Source organism: Branchiostoma belcheri, unplaced genomic scaffold, assembly GCF_001625305.1.
Source record: "Branchiostoma belcheri isolate BF01 breed outbred unplaced genomic scaffold, Haploidv18h27 scaffold241, whole genome shotgun sequence".
Lineage (NCBI taxonomy): Eukaryota > Metazoa > Chordata > Leptocardii > Amphioxiformes > Branchiostomatidae > Branchiostoma > Branchiostoma belcheri.
In genome coordinates this window covers 85440-100330 of record NW_017803845.1, presented here as the reverse complement: position 1 = coordinate 100330, position 14891 = coordinate 85440, and the positions used below count along the sequence as shown (strand labels likewise).

General features: G+C 41.5%; 1 protein-coding gene across 1 annotated transcript in view; it reads right to left on the bottom strand.

Moving 5' to 3' along the window:
* The window catches only part of LOC109471233, a 92953-nt gene extending 79352 nt beyond the window's left edge, over positions 1 to 13601 (bottom strand). Inside the window, exons 1-4 of the mRNA XM_019770512.1 lie at positions 13481 to 13601; positions 12177 to 12413; positions 3932 to 4097; positions 149 to 210 (exon numbers count right to left, since the gene is read on the bottom strand). Of these exons, the coding sequence (XP_019626071.1) occupies positions 149 to 210; positions 3932 to 4097; positions 12177 to 12413; positions 13481 to 13601 (586 nt within the window). The remainder of the gene's footprint in view (positions 1 to 148; positions 211 to 3931; positions 4098 to 12176; positions 12414 to 13480) is intronic.
* Positions 13602 to 14891: the final 1290 nt, after the last annotated feature.

Sequence of the window (14891 nt, the reverse complement as noted above, 5' to 3'; positions counted from 1 at the left end):
TTTCTGGCCTTCACAATGCCCATCAGTAAGACAAACTGCCTGCCAAAAATCGTGAACCACGGACCATGCCTTCAAACTTTATCGTGCATAATCTGCAAAACAGTGCAAAAACGATTTCATAGCCTTCTGTCGAAGGCAATTAACCTACCTCTTGGTATGGCTGAGAAGGTGGCGTTGAAGTATTTGATCAGAAGTTCTCCAAAGCCTTCGCTGGTGAATAAAATTGATATCTTGTAACTCTCACTTATGATGGATACGGGCTGGACACCACCGCAGAATTTCCCTGGATAGAAATAAAATCAAACAATCTTGATAAGTGACGAAATTAATAGATTAAATGTTACTAGTATTTCAGCATTTTATTACAGTTTTTTTAATGACAATAACAATGGACTTGCGTATTCACGCCATACATGGGCCAAATGCACAACGTTAGATAACTCATTAGTAGGGTATAGGAGGAACAAGAGTTATGTCATGTTATGTCTATATCTCTTCTCCTATTTTGAAACATTTTGAACAAATTGACATAGTTTTCAGTTACATATTTACGTATTTCCGAAATGTTTGAACAATCTTCCTTTTGCACATCTGAATATTGTTCTTTTTCATACGTAAGAATTTCAAAATGTTTTGTAAGTTCTTAACTTATTTCCTTGCTTCCCACCTGGAGTTAATTTCTGAATAGAAATGCCGAAGAAGATTGTCTTTTAGCCATTGTTTTAGGCCGTGTTTATGTGAAGTCACCCAAGGCGCTTTACAGGTGGTTTACCCCGAAGCCGGTTTCAAGTGGCTGAACGCTCCAAATCACATTGAAAGCGCCTTGATCCGAAGCCACTTCTAGAGGTGGTTTCGAATCGGTTTTCCCGCATCGCGATTTGCGTCTGAACGCAATGTGATTTCAATGTGACTTCACTTGGTCATGGATTACGGGGTGATATTTCTTTATTTATATGCAATACCAAATTTTACGTGTCAGCAACTTAAAGAGCAGTAATGGTCAAATAATGTGTCCGTTCTAGGACGAGCTTCACCGCCTCTGGCGGGACCACGTCGGCATTCGGCCAAGATACGCTGGGAGGGGGGGACCTACCTAGCGTGTTTTCATCAAACAAGAATGAATGTAGTTTCGGAGAATCGTGATCGGGCACGTTTTAAAAGGAATGTATGGCACGTGGACCAGATGTGAGGAATGTGAGTTACCCGAATCGTGGTTTGGTTGACTTCACATAAATACGGCCTTAGCCCAGATTGAGCAGGTGATGTCTCCTGCTGCGGAAGGTGTGTTTCTGTTCGTTGGGATTTCTTTGGTTCTTGACATATGATTAGCTTATACATGGGACCGAGATGATTCGGATCGTTTTTGTATCTGTGTTTTTGAGTGTCGAAATAAACACCCTCTGGACACCCCCTTGCGGCAGGCGATGGTTTACGACATTTCAACTGCTTACCACTAAAATTGTGAAGACCCTCTGGATGTTCTCCATCAAACACTTCTATGTGGTCGTACGGACAGTCAGGCCTCCACCTCTCCTTATTTATCGAGATGTGATGGAATGTTAGATTGATCTTCATATGTGGCTCCACCTAAGGCAAGAAGAAGAAACATTTTAATCACAAAACGCTTGAAATGAAGAAGCAATATTTTACTCTTGCAATCAGCAGGCAGTAGTGGAAGGGAAGACCTCGGCTACCGTTAGAGTAGCATCTGGGGTTCCACAAGGAACTGTCCTGGGACCATTAGTCTTACTCTTGTAAGACTTACCAGATCAGCTTGATTCAAATGTGAGGTTATTTGCCGATGATTGCCCCTACGGCTTCCAGTTACGGGACTGATTGCTGAGTGATACACAGAATGACTCAACTTCTGCAAGAAGATCTGAACACCCTCGAAGAATGGGTCGTGCAGTTTAATAAAAAAAATTATTATGAGCCTAACAAACAAACAAACAAACAAACAACATGTAGCTAGCTACCAGTTTTGTAATCGGTCTTTAAAATAGAAACAAAAACCCTTATTTGGGCATCACATTGGTGAATCAGCCTGAAGTGTGGTGCACATGAACAAAATCACATCTACGAATTTAGGCGTTTAAACTAATTTTTCGTAGAACTATCGTAGAGAGTGGAAATCGCTGCCACCAAGTACAGTAGGCTATAGTATGTTCAAAGGCTAAGTGTAACAAATCGTTCGGTGTAATATAGCCAGATGCCGCCGCGCCGCGTACCTGCGAAGCTGGTGTGTTACGTCAAAGGCTGGTTATACCGGCCACACAGATACATATTATGATATATTTGAATCGTAAATTCTTTTCTTATTTTTTAACTGTAAGTTCTTGTTTTTTCTTAACTAGTTTGTTTGAAGAAATGAATCTATGTATAGGAACGTAGTCGTAAAGTAGTGACAAGGTATTACCGATATCACCCATCTGCATTTCCGGTTCCCAGACTTTGCGGCGCTGAAGACCAAAGTACCGTTGGTCAAGGAGTCTTCACAGGCAGAGTATTCGGACCATTCGTTTCCTTGTGTTAACGAGAAAAAAAAGAAATTTATTGCACTACAATTGTACATGGTACAAAGTATGGCAACGACTACTGAACAGAAAAGAAAAGGGTATAAAATGAAAATAGCTAAAAAGAGCTAATACAGCTATACAATCAAGTAGGGCTAATGATGAGTTTCGGTTTTTTTCCAATAACAAAACAGTCTTTTATGTATTTACCTATTTTTGCATTGTAAGAGTTGTTGCATTTGAATGTGTATGTATATCTGTCCAAAGCACCGAATCTATTGTTAGTACTAGATTCGATAAATTTGAATAGCTTATTACGTAAATCATCATATGTGCATCCTGTGCATCATATAGATGATGCACAAGAACATGACATTCCCACATGATTGTAATTTGTATTTTTCTACTATTAATTAATGATTTATATTGTAAACAAACATCAGAATTCAGCCCTGTTTGTCAAGGCTGCGAGATATGTTGTTTATACGTTGATACAAATAAACCAATAAATAAAATAATAAGAACAAGAACGATAACAACATCAACAGACATGTAAGTTAGCTGACAACAAACGATTGGTGTTGATATCGTGTTGATCATTCCTTCCAGGACGGAAGTGCTGGGTTTGTATTTAGTCTGTCCGCACAATAGGTTGACAATATCAGATTTGCCACATCAGATTTCTTGATAGAATCCCCTTGGTTCTTCCAATAAATTTATAAACCCAAATTATTACCTTAAAAGTCTGAAATGTCCAATTCTTGTTTCACATGTGGTCAACTGCAACTTCAACAGAGTACAATGTATATTCTTTTTTGTCAAAGATGTTTTTCCAACATTTGTCATTGTGATTAAGTGAGGAAAGTCGTGTAAAGTGCCCAGCTTTCCCAAGGGCACAAGATCAGTGGCAAGGCAGGATTCGAACTCGGTACCTCCAGGTTCCAAGCCGAACGCTCTGCTCTGTCGTTACGCCACACTACGTATCACGCCATGATAAGTCGTTTAGTTATAAGGTAACAGAACTGACTTACTGCCACATGCCGGTACACTACATAGTCTTGCTCTAGGCTTGTTTTGACGATCCGTCACATAACACCACGGTTCACTGTACTGTCGTGCAGGGTTTCGGCAGTAGTTGCCGTCCAGGTTCCACTTGTCAATGACTTCTTGTGTCACCTGTGCCAAACCAAGTTCATGTTTCAAGTTCAAGTTTATTTATTTCACCAGGGCATACCTCAGATCAGTTGATCTGATTTTCAGGTATCCCTGGGCACACATTAAAAATAACATTACACAAGTTCAACGCAACAATATACAACAAATGTTACAAACATTTAAATATTATACAAAACAATCACAGTATGCAATATAGGCACATTTCATCTGCGGTCATCTACAGTCCGTTTTTAAATGCTGACGTTGCTGCCAGTTGCCGCTGGTCAGCAGCAAGACAGTTCCACTGTACAGGCCCTTGATACTGCAGGCTGCCCTTGAAGGATTCCACATGTGCTTTGGGAGTGTCCAGCATGTGAGGGTTGAAGCTGTAGAGCTGTTTCGTAGCAGTGCGAGTACGAACTCTCAGCACTGGGGGTGACAGCCATTTGAACATATGTGTCATGTAGGCAGGTGCCTTGTGGCGAACTGCCTTGTGTACAGTTACCATGGAGATTTTGGCCAAACCAGTTACATTGAACATTGATGGTGTGCCTTCAGAGGACTACAAGACTACGGCCAACGCTATCAACAAAGCCCTGTGCGAAGTTACGTGTTCGCTCGAGCCACTTGACCGTGACAAGCTACCTGCATTTCTTCCGGCCAAACCCGAAGAGCAAGTTCAGCCTTGGGAGGTCTACAACAGTCTTCGAAAAATTAAACCTAGAAAGGCTATCGGACCGGACAACATACCCAACAGAATAATTAAAGAGTTTGCGTACGAGTTGGCAACACCTGTAACATCAATTTTGAATACATCCCTTGCAGAAGGAACGGTCCCCGTACTGTGGCGCAAGGCAAACATCGTGCCGTTAGCAAAAACACGACCTCCCTCTGTCGACGAACTCCGTCCGGTATCCTTGACTCCAGTTCTGGCGAAAGTCGTTGAACGATTTGTAGCCACAAAGCTCTACAGCGACATAAAGGACCGGATTGACCGCAACCAGTTTGGCTGCCTATCCGGTCGCTCTACGACACATTGCTTAATTGACATCGTTAACCAGCTGACGAAAACCGCTGACCAAAGAGGAACTATTACGAGCCTGGTCACAACGGATTTTTCCAAGGCTTTTGATCGTATAGATCACAACCTTGCGATTACAAGCCTGCTCAACATGGGATTAAGACCTTCACTGGCAAACTGGCTATGCAGCTTCCTTACTGACAGGGAACAACGAGTTGTTTACAACAGTGTTTACTCCGATTGGTCTTCAACCACTTGTGGCCTACCACAGGGGACTGTTCTTGGTCCACTCATATTTCTTGCTATTATTAATGATGCTTGTCACGACGCCACTACTACAAGGTGGAAGTTTGTTGATGATTTAAATCTCGCAGAGAGTCGGAAGATCGAAGCTACCTCCACCTTGCAGACTGACCTTGATCATCTCTCCACCTGGACTACCGATCGGGAAATGAAGCTGCATCCAAGAAAGTGCATGGTGATGCACGTGTCGTTCACAAAAGCCCCCTTTCAACGACCTCAGCTTTCTATAGCCGGTGAACCGTTGGTGGAAGTCCAAACAGTCAAACTACTGGGCATTCACGTTCAATCCGACCTACACTGGGAGTCCCATGTTAACAATGTTGTCAGAAAAGGCAGTCAAAAACTCTATCTACTCAGTCAGCTCCGGAGCTTCAACCTTCCCTGCGACGATCTTCTCACATGCTACAAGACACTCATACGACCAGTTTGCGAATACGCCGCCCCCGCGTGGCACCCTGGCCTAACATCAGCTCAACGAGCAAGGATTGAGGCTATACAGAGAAGGGCATGTCGGATAATCTTAGGACCTTCATACACATCGTAATCAGAAGCATGCCGCAAACTTGACTTGCCCACACTTGAAGCCAGACGTCGTACTCTGTCTTACAACTTCGCCAGAAGGATGCTTGACTCTGAGACTTACAGAACTTGGCTCCCACCTTTGCGTGGCGACATAAGTACCAGAGACACTAGATCTAAGCACCTGCTGAACCCTGTCAAAACTAGAACAAGTAGATATTACAACAGCCCCATCCCGTACATGACCAGACTCTTGAATGAACACTAATACCTATACAAGAACTGTGAACTTGCGAAAATGTGAATATTGCCAATGAGTTAATGTAGTTAATGCTAGCCTCGTATATTTGTGTAAATGTGTTAACGCAAACTATGACGAAATTAATAGCAAGCCTTCTATATTGTGTTAATGAGTTTCTATATTGTGTTAATGAGTTTCTATATTGAGTTTCAATGAGTACTGTTAGTTTGTAATTTAAGATTTTTAGCAATTGTACAAGGTACATTCAGCCCGGTGGCTGCAAATTACTTTCAATAAACCATCTATTATTATTATTATTATTTATAGTTACCAATTATTATTTTTTTCTCTAGCAGATACTGAACAATATATAAATTTTCATATCTTGAATAAAGCATACTGTTTTTTAAACATAGTCATGGTAGAATGAGAGTGTGTGTAAGAGAGAGAGAGAGATAATGAAAGTCGTATTTCATACATACCCAGTTTTGTTCGCTTTCCTTCCAATCAAGGCAGACTTCCCCGGTTGCAGTTCTGTTACGCAAGCCTCTGTAGTTTTCCCCCCAACCATTGTGGCAATCTTCAACGTTCAGAGAGACAAAAATGCGTAAGTTGGTAACAAACATGTAGTTGATTCACAGATAGAGGGATGTGGGTTAGGGGGGATTTAATTGTTGCTATGGATGAAATATATACTATATGTGGATGCCAATGGTCCCGATGATGGTTTCAAATCATCAGAACTGGTTAATCATATAATGAAAATTAAACTGTTCTCCAACTCAAAAAATTTTGACTAACCGGAATTTTAGACCGAATCTCTAGGGCCGCGTTTAAGTGAAGTCACCCAACCCGCGATTCGGGTAACTCACATTCCTCACATCTGGTCCACGTGCCATACACTCCTGTGAAGCGTGTCCGATCACAATTCGCTTGAGCTACATTTATTGCTGTTTGATGATAACACGCAAGGTGGCGTGTTATTAATGTCAGAGATCAACGACCTGCTTGCTGGTGCCCCCCTCCATCTCGGCCGAATGCCGACGTGGTCCCGCCAGAGGCGATGAAGGTCGCCCTAGAAGTAGAACGGACACATTATTTGACCATTACTACTATTTAAGTTGCTGCCACGTAAAAGTTGGTATGCATATAAAAAAAGAAATATCACTCCGTAATCCATGACCAGGCGAAGTTACATTGAAATCACATTGCGTTCAGACGCAAATCGCGATGCGGGGAAACCGATTCGAAACCACCTCTAGAAGTCGCTTGGGATCGAGGCGCTTTCAATGTGATTTCGGGGCGTTCACATGGAGCCACTTGAAACCGGCTTCGGGGTAAACCACATGTAAACCGCCTTGGGTGGTTCCGTATAGACACGGCCTTAAACACGGCCTAGGTCTTCAGTAATTTTTGAGCCAGGTGCTGTAGACACGTGTTTTTTCCGCACACGTGACAGGACGGGTGGCGATACCAGCTTCCGACGAACTTTGACCCAGCGCGGACTTCGCACGTCGCATGTCACGTGTCTACAACACTGGGGTCAGAAAGGTGATGAAGATGAAAATTCCGGTGAGTCAAAATTTTTGAGTTGGTGAACAGTTTATTTTGCATTAATGACTTCAAATTGGAGTTTTAGAAACACTGGCCAATGGCGTACCTTCAGTTTGTGGCGGGTAATAACAGTCGTGCCAAGGCAATGGATTGACGTCATAGATGTCGCTCGTTAACCAGCAATCCCACATGACTTCGCGCCACCAGGAGTAGCACATTGGAAACATCCTAAGAAAAAGAAACGTATTACTGCTTCTCTCTTGAAAAAACATTTTTGAATGCTAGAAAAACATTTTGGTACCAATGGGTAGAGGCAACCATGCATCAGTTTTAAGGCACAGAGTTGCATGTGTTTGTTAAGTTCAACTTAAACATCCAGTCTCATTCGAATGTCAGGCTTCCACCGGTTTTTAAAAAGCCATCATGTCTTATCTACATCAGTTTTGAATTTAATACAAATTATGTCCTTCCGAAAATGATTTCATCGGGTTACCGAACCAGTGCTCTGATTTTGATTATGATTCTATTTGCACCAGACACCTTCCCCGGGGCTTCTGACTGCAGTACTGGTTCTCGCCACGATATGTAGCGAATGTAGGCCAACGTCAACCCCAGTGATGGACCGGGAATTCGAAGAGGGGGATTCAAATTTAGCAACGTTCGGGATTATGTTCTCACCGCAAAAGCGCCACCTACATCGGCTACATATAGCGGTGAGAAGCAGAACTTCAGTCAGAAGCTCTGAGGAAGGTGTCTGACATCGAGAGTAAGCAAGGTAAGAGAAGCCCTGGTTGTGTAACCTGATGAATTTTTTTTTTTTTCGAAAATACACAATTTGCTTTCAACTCCCATTAGGCCACACCAATAATTATGGATGACGTCCTCTGGAGACTCTAAATCTAATGCAAGAGCGCGAAAAAAACAAGAAGGGCTCAAAAAAGCAAGATGCCTGCATATGAAATATGCCTGCATATGAAATATGATAAGTGACGAAATATGATAAGGGACGACAAATCTTAGGCCATAGGGCACAAATTGAATGAGAGAACAAAGTGCAACAACCAACAAGTCTTTTATTCTTCATGAAAATAGCAATAAATAAATGGAAAATCAGTGCCCTCCTGTCCTGAGTCTTTCATTCAATCATATCTTCCCTTATCCCACTGTCATCACTCTTTGGTCACAGTTACAAAGAAAGACAAAGACAAACTGGAAAGGGTACAGAATCAAGCTGCAAGATTCTCTATGAACAACTATGAAAGAGGTGCTAGTGTCACGGAAATGAAAAGAAACCTACAGTGGACCTCACTGGAAGACAGAAGAAAGATGTCCAGACTATGCATGATGTACAAAATGACTAATAAACTGGTGGACGTACCATCCACTAAGTACCTAATACCAGCCCAGAAGAGAACAAGAAATAGCCATGCATTCAAGTACCAGAGTTATCAACCAAGGATTGAGGTGTTCAAGAATTCATTCTTTCCTACAACTATCGTAGAGTGGAACTCACTGTCACCAAGTACAGTAGGGGCATTGTCAATAGATAGCTTTAAACAATGTCTAGAGCTAGAAGTTCAAGGGTTAGGTGTAACAAGTCGATCGGTGTAATATAGCCAGCTGCCGCCGCGCCGCGTGCCTGCGAAGCTGGTGTGTTACGCCGAAAGGCGGTTATACCGGCAATACAGATGCAGATACAGACCGTTACAAGTAGCGTAATTTCTTTTTCTTTTTCTGAAAACAGGCCAAAATCAATGCGCGCGCGCGGACGGCATCCATAAATATGACTTGGTGCGGCCTTATCCAAATGTTGTATTCAATTTGACACAAGGCAGATTGCAATGAACACAAACCTGTCTTTGACACACTTTGGAGCCAGAATGGCGCAGTGAAACGCGGTAAGTTCGCGATGGAAGCATCCTGCGGGGTTGTCCAGTAGCTCCAGGGTGGTGTTGAAGGCATCGGATGTCACAATCTCTGAGACGTCTGTGTGTCCCAGCAAGTTGGGTAGGGACATTTCTTCATAGGCAATGATCCCTTTGCAGAAGCCCAGTTGTCCTGGTATCTCCCGGCATTCTAGGAAAATCAAATCAGTGTTTTTCTGTACTTATTTGAGTTTGATCAAATTAATTGGTTGTCGTTTGTGTTCTTTATTGCTCCATATAATTTGACATAATAATGAGACAAGACAATAATTCTCTGATTTATTGTTTTGTCTTTAACTTTGATGCAGAGATGTATTTCATTCGAAATTCCTCTTATATAGGATTGTTGCTGTGTAGATGTGATGTGCCCATTGAATGAAAACCATTTTTAAAATGATTGAAAACTTGTTTTAAAGTTGTTTCGGTTAATTGTTTCAAATGGATGTTGTAATAGTTGGCACTAAACTTAGCACAATATAGGTATCATTGCTTGTTTAACAAGTCAAAATTTGAAAATGTAGGAATCTTGTTTTTTGCCCGCCTTCTTTTTGTTTTCGCCCTATCACATTAGATTTGGATTCTTCAAAGAATGTCAACCATAGAATGTACTTGCTATGGCCTAACTTAAGGAAAACATATAACCACATCATGAAGAACTTAAACTTTTCTCCAAGTCAAAATTTGACTCACCAGAAATTCACCGAACAGGATTACTTCATGAGAGGCATAAAAGAGGCCATATACATCAGGGCACTTTAACCATCGCTTAACCGGGACGGGGGGCGATATCGACTTCAGACAACCTTTGACCCTTTGCTGACGTCACACGTGGGAAAATCACGTGTCCATAGCATTTGGGTCAGATAGCTGAGGAAGACTGAGTGATTCAGTCGAAAATTTCTGGTGAGTCAAATTTTGAGTTGGAGAAAAGTTTTAAGTTTTTCATAATGTAATTTACCAACTCAGATGAACTTTCATGCTGATATTACCACATCCTCTTTCGTCGCTTTCATCAAAGCACTGTTCCTCTTCGTCACAGCGGTTCTTAAATGGTAAACATCCAGACCAGTCGGCGCAGCGAAACCTTTGATGTTCTTTCCAAGAGGAGAAATCCCCTTCCAGACAGGGATCCTCTTTTCCCATGAATACAAGAATTTAGAATTAACAAGAGGAGTGGGGAAATACAGCACAATGGTAGTGATATCAAACAAGATATTGGAGATTTCGGAAATCCTATCTAGTTAGAAGTCCAACAGACCCCACACACATACATACGCACGCACGCACGCGCTCACACACACACACACACAGATGAAAGTAGAATTAAGTGGCTCTTTAACGAGGGTGTATCTGACCTAGCAACTTTCATTTATCGAGCGTGGGGGAAAAGAAGAAAACACCTGTATTCATAACACATCAACAGTGGCCACTTTTTGTTACTTCTGCACGTTTGTTTTCTCTTATTATGTTTGATTTACCTTATGTACTTGTTTATTTGTTTATTTGCATTTATAATACGATCTGTTATGAGTTCACTCTGTTCACCATTATTGTATATAGTCTACCTTTATTTGTGTTCATATTTTGTTTGGATTCTGTTATCTGTACCTTTGATTCTCTTTTGTTTATGTATGATTTATTGAATCGGTGTCTTATAAGCCCACACGGGCTGGGCGCGGGAAAGCGCACGACACGAAAAGAAAGTCTCATTCATTCATTCATTCACTCACACACACACACACACATCCTCAATTCACGTGATCAAAATAATACTTCCGTCGGGGAAGTAATCAAAACAATGACCTCATCAAAACAAAGCCTACCTTTCTCCGTGGCAGCGTAAGACGCGTTAAATCCCGACGATGTTACCCAAGCGTCAGTGTGAAAAACCACCATGACCGTACTAAGCTTGGACACGATTCGATACTTTGGATACGTGCTTTGGGTGGAAGAGCTGCCACAAAACTTTCCTCCCCTTTCTGTATAGGGTATGCAAACAAATAAACATAGCCAGGCATAAATTCAACTTGAACATCTTTGCCTTACTCCGTAAATAATTTCATCAGGTTGGTAAACGACTGAATAGCAAAGTTCTTTCTATCACAACCATTTATTTTTCAAGCCGACGTTTCGATGACCTTCTGTCATCTTCATCAGGGCAGTTCTGACTGGTTTACTGTGCACTGACACTAGATGTTACTTGGTGCATAGTGCACTAAAGGTGTTACATAGTTCATAGTGCACTTAAACTAGTTTTTTTCTGTTTACAATACATTCCGGAACGTAGTGTAATATTATACATAGAAACACTTTACATTTGAAACCGCATATTTCCCTATGATGTAACAATGCCTAGTATGTATGTCACAATTACACTACGTTCCGGAATGTATTGTGAACAGAAAAACTAGCTTAAGTGAACTATGTAACACCTTTAGTGCACTATGCACCAAGTAACATCTAGTGTCAGTGCACAGTAAACCAGTCAGAATTGCTCTGATGAAGATGACAGAAGGTCATCGAAACGTCGGCTTGAAAAATAAATGGTTGTGATAGAAAGAACTTTGCTATTCTATCTTTACCTAACCGTTTTCCTCTGCTGCTACTGTATACTCAGAACATTCTAAGTAGATTGGGGAAGTGCGCGCTTTGTATCTTATATATTGTGATGAAAACACACCTGATTGGAAATGTGCTCCAAGATTTTTATCCTGTATAAGTTAGAAGTCATACAACAGGCACTCTTCATATACAAAAAGTCTTGTAAATTTTTATTGACAACTTCCGATGCGCACAGTAACTAGCAAACTTTATTTCTTTTATCTGCATTGCACTATCCTGCAACTTATAAAGAAATGAAGGGCTGTCCTAGGCTGTCCTATATCATTCATGTTCTATAGTAAAGATGGTTTTAAACCATCAAAGTTAAAGAACTACACACATACCTAGAGTACGGTTGTTTTCTGGACTCCCTTCATACAGCTGGACATAGTCATAGTCACAGTTCTGCTGGAACTCCACATCGAAACTGTCGAAAGTCACGGTAATGGACTCGGTGGCGTTGGCGATGATAGTCCAGGTGCACCACAGGTTGCTGCCGTAGCTGCCAGGATAGTTCGGTGTACTAAAACTTCCCTCGTCACCGGTTAGCGTGGAGCCACAGGAAGACGTGTCCGAGGCCTCTGGCATCAAATAATGCAACGATATCGTTAAATATCTTGGAAGCTCATCTGTGTTGGTGGCAGTCATTATGAACCAAGTTTGAACTGCAATTTCCAACAAAAGAAATTGGACTTATCCAAATTTTTCGAATGTACAACTCTAGTCGTTGTCAAGGAATGAGCAATCCAATGCTTCGGTGACGTCACGCAGATAACCATCCCTCTACAGAGACGGGGGGCGCCACAGACCTTCTGCAACCTATGATCCACTCTTCATGGAGTCACGTGTGTTATCTGCAGGAAGTCAGGGAAGCGGTGGATTGCTCATTTCTTGACAAAGACTGAAGGGGTCAGTGGATTCCTACAATTTTGGTGACGCCTCAGGGGCGGGCGTTTTAAAAACTTTAAGTGACTTACTGCTGCCACAGGAAGGTACATCACACGATTGCTTCCTCGGCTTGTACGTGTCCATGACGTAACACCACGGGCCCTTCCTGGATCTATAGGGGTTTCTACAATAGTTACCATCCAAGTTCCATTTGGCTATATTTGTGTCGTCCTGAAAGCACAAATGCATGTATCTTATAATTTAGGAACAATTGAAGGAAACAATGTAACATAAAGTATTTCAAACCACAATCAGCATTATCGTATAGCTCATACAAGTTACATACAGCTCAAGGTACTGCTTAGCGACATTACGGAAAATGGGTAGACAAAACATAACCTACGTATATTCCAACATCTCTCCAGTCCATACATGCTCTTCCTGTAACAGTTGTATTCTGACTGCCTCTGTAGTTCTCTCCCCAGCCATTGAAGCAGTCTAAGATATATAATGAAATGCAATTAGAATAAAAATCAGCTGCAGGAAAATGGACCTGGACAATGCCTTATAATGTGAAGGCATCCAAATCCTTAAAAATGAATCGAGTCGAATTTGAGATAAATTTGAGTCAAATCTGATGAACCAATCCGCGTCTATAGTGTTCTGGTGCGGGGCCATTACAGAACACTCTGTGTACTTCTAATAGAACTTTAAGAAATGTCTTTATATGACCCAGCTGTGTGCACAGAATTCAACGTACCTTCTTTCTGGTGTGGGTAGTAACAGTCTGTCCACGGTAGAGGGTTGACGTCATAAAAATCGCTGACGAACCAGCAGGCCCACATGACTTCCCGCCACCAGGAGTAGCACATCGGAACCATCCTAAAAAGAAAGGATTAGCAAAACCAGGAACGTGTGTTACTGAAGTAAGTTACGCCACACAAATACGTGAGTGCACTCTATCATAAAATTCATCCGGTATGTCCGCATGGTTTGAGTTAAATTGCATTCACGGATACCCCAAAACACTTCTAAAAACCTCAAACTAGAGTATTTTTTATGTGTAACTTATTACCTACATGAAAATGTAGGTATTTTTAGTCTGCCTGTGTGTGTATGTGCGTGTCTGTGTGTGTGTGTGTGTGTCTGTATGTGTGTCTGTGTTTCCGCATATTTGTGATCAGCATAACTTAAGAAGTCATCTATAGATTTTCATCGTAATTGGTATGTTGGTTGGTATTAGGAAGACAAAGGTCAAGGTCAAATGTAGGCGGCTGACCTTGGTACTGCAGCAGAACTTCCGTTTTTTTAATATTTTGTCATGGACTTGCTGTGGTAGTGATTTTTTGGTGGCTGATCATATTTCCATGGTCAATGAGAAAAATCCAAAAACAAAGAAAAATTATAAAGGCTCAAATATTTTCATGTAGGTATGAGGTCTGATCGAAGTCTTGTTTTCAAAAGGTACCTGTTTCCGTTGCACATTGGAGCCAGAAGTGCACAGTGAAAGGCGATGACCTCAGGATGACGGCAGCCATCTTGGTTTCCCAGCAGGCCTTGCGCGGTTGTGTAAGCACTTGACGTGACGATCTCAGAGTAGTTGGTGTGTCCCACAAGGTTCGGGATAAACATCAGGTTGTAGGGAATGGACCCTTTGCAAAACCCCAGCTCTTCTGGTATTGTATGACATTCTAGAGAGGAAAATTAGCAGCAAAAAAAATAAGGAAACAATACAACTTGTGGACGTACCAACTACTAAGTATCCAATACCAGCTCATGAACAAGTATAATAACCATGCCTAACTCAATCACGTATTTAAAAGTTATTTCTGTATCATGATTTGATTTCTTGGTAACGTTATTATATTAATCATGCACATGTAACAATATCACACCTATCATTTCGTTGGGCAAGGCCCACGAAAAACCACATACTATCAGGTACGTCGATGAGGGCTAGACATCCATGTAAACAAAACTTATAGGAAATTCAAACCGTACTACTGGATAAATTACGGAGATAATATCCGGACGTTTCGAGTGACATCCACCACTCTTCTTCAGCGTCACTAATGAACTAACAGAACCCAATAAAGCATATATGAGCAATTGGAAAAACCGGTTGAACATGACAAAGATCCCTTAAGTCATTGATATGTAAAGTATATAAA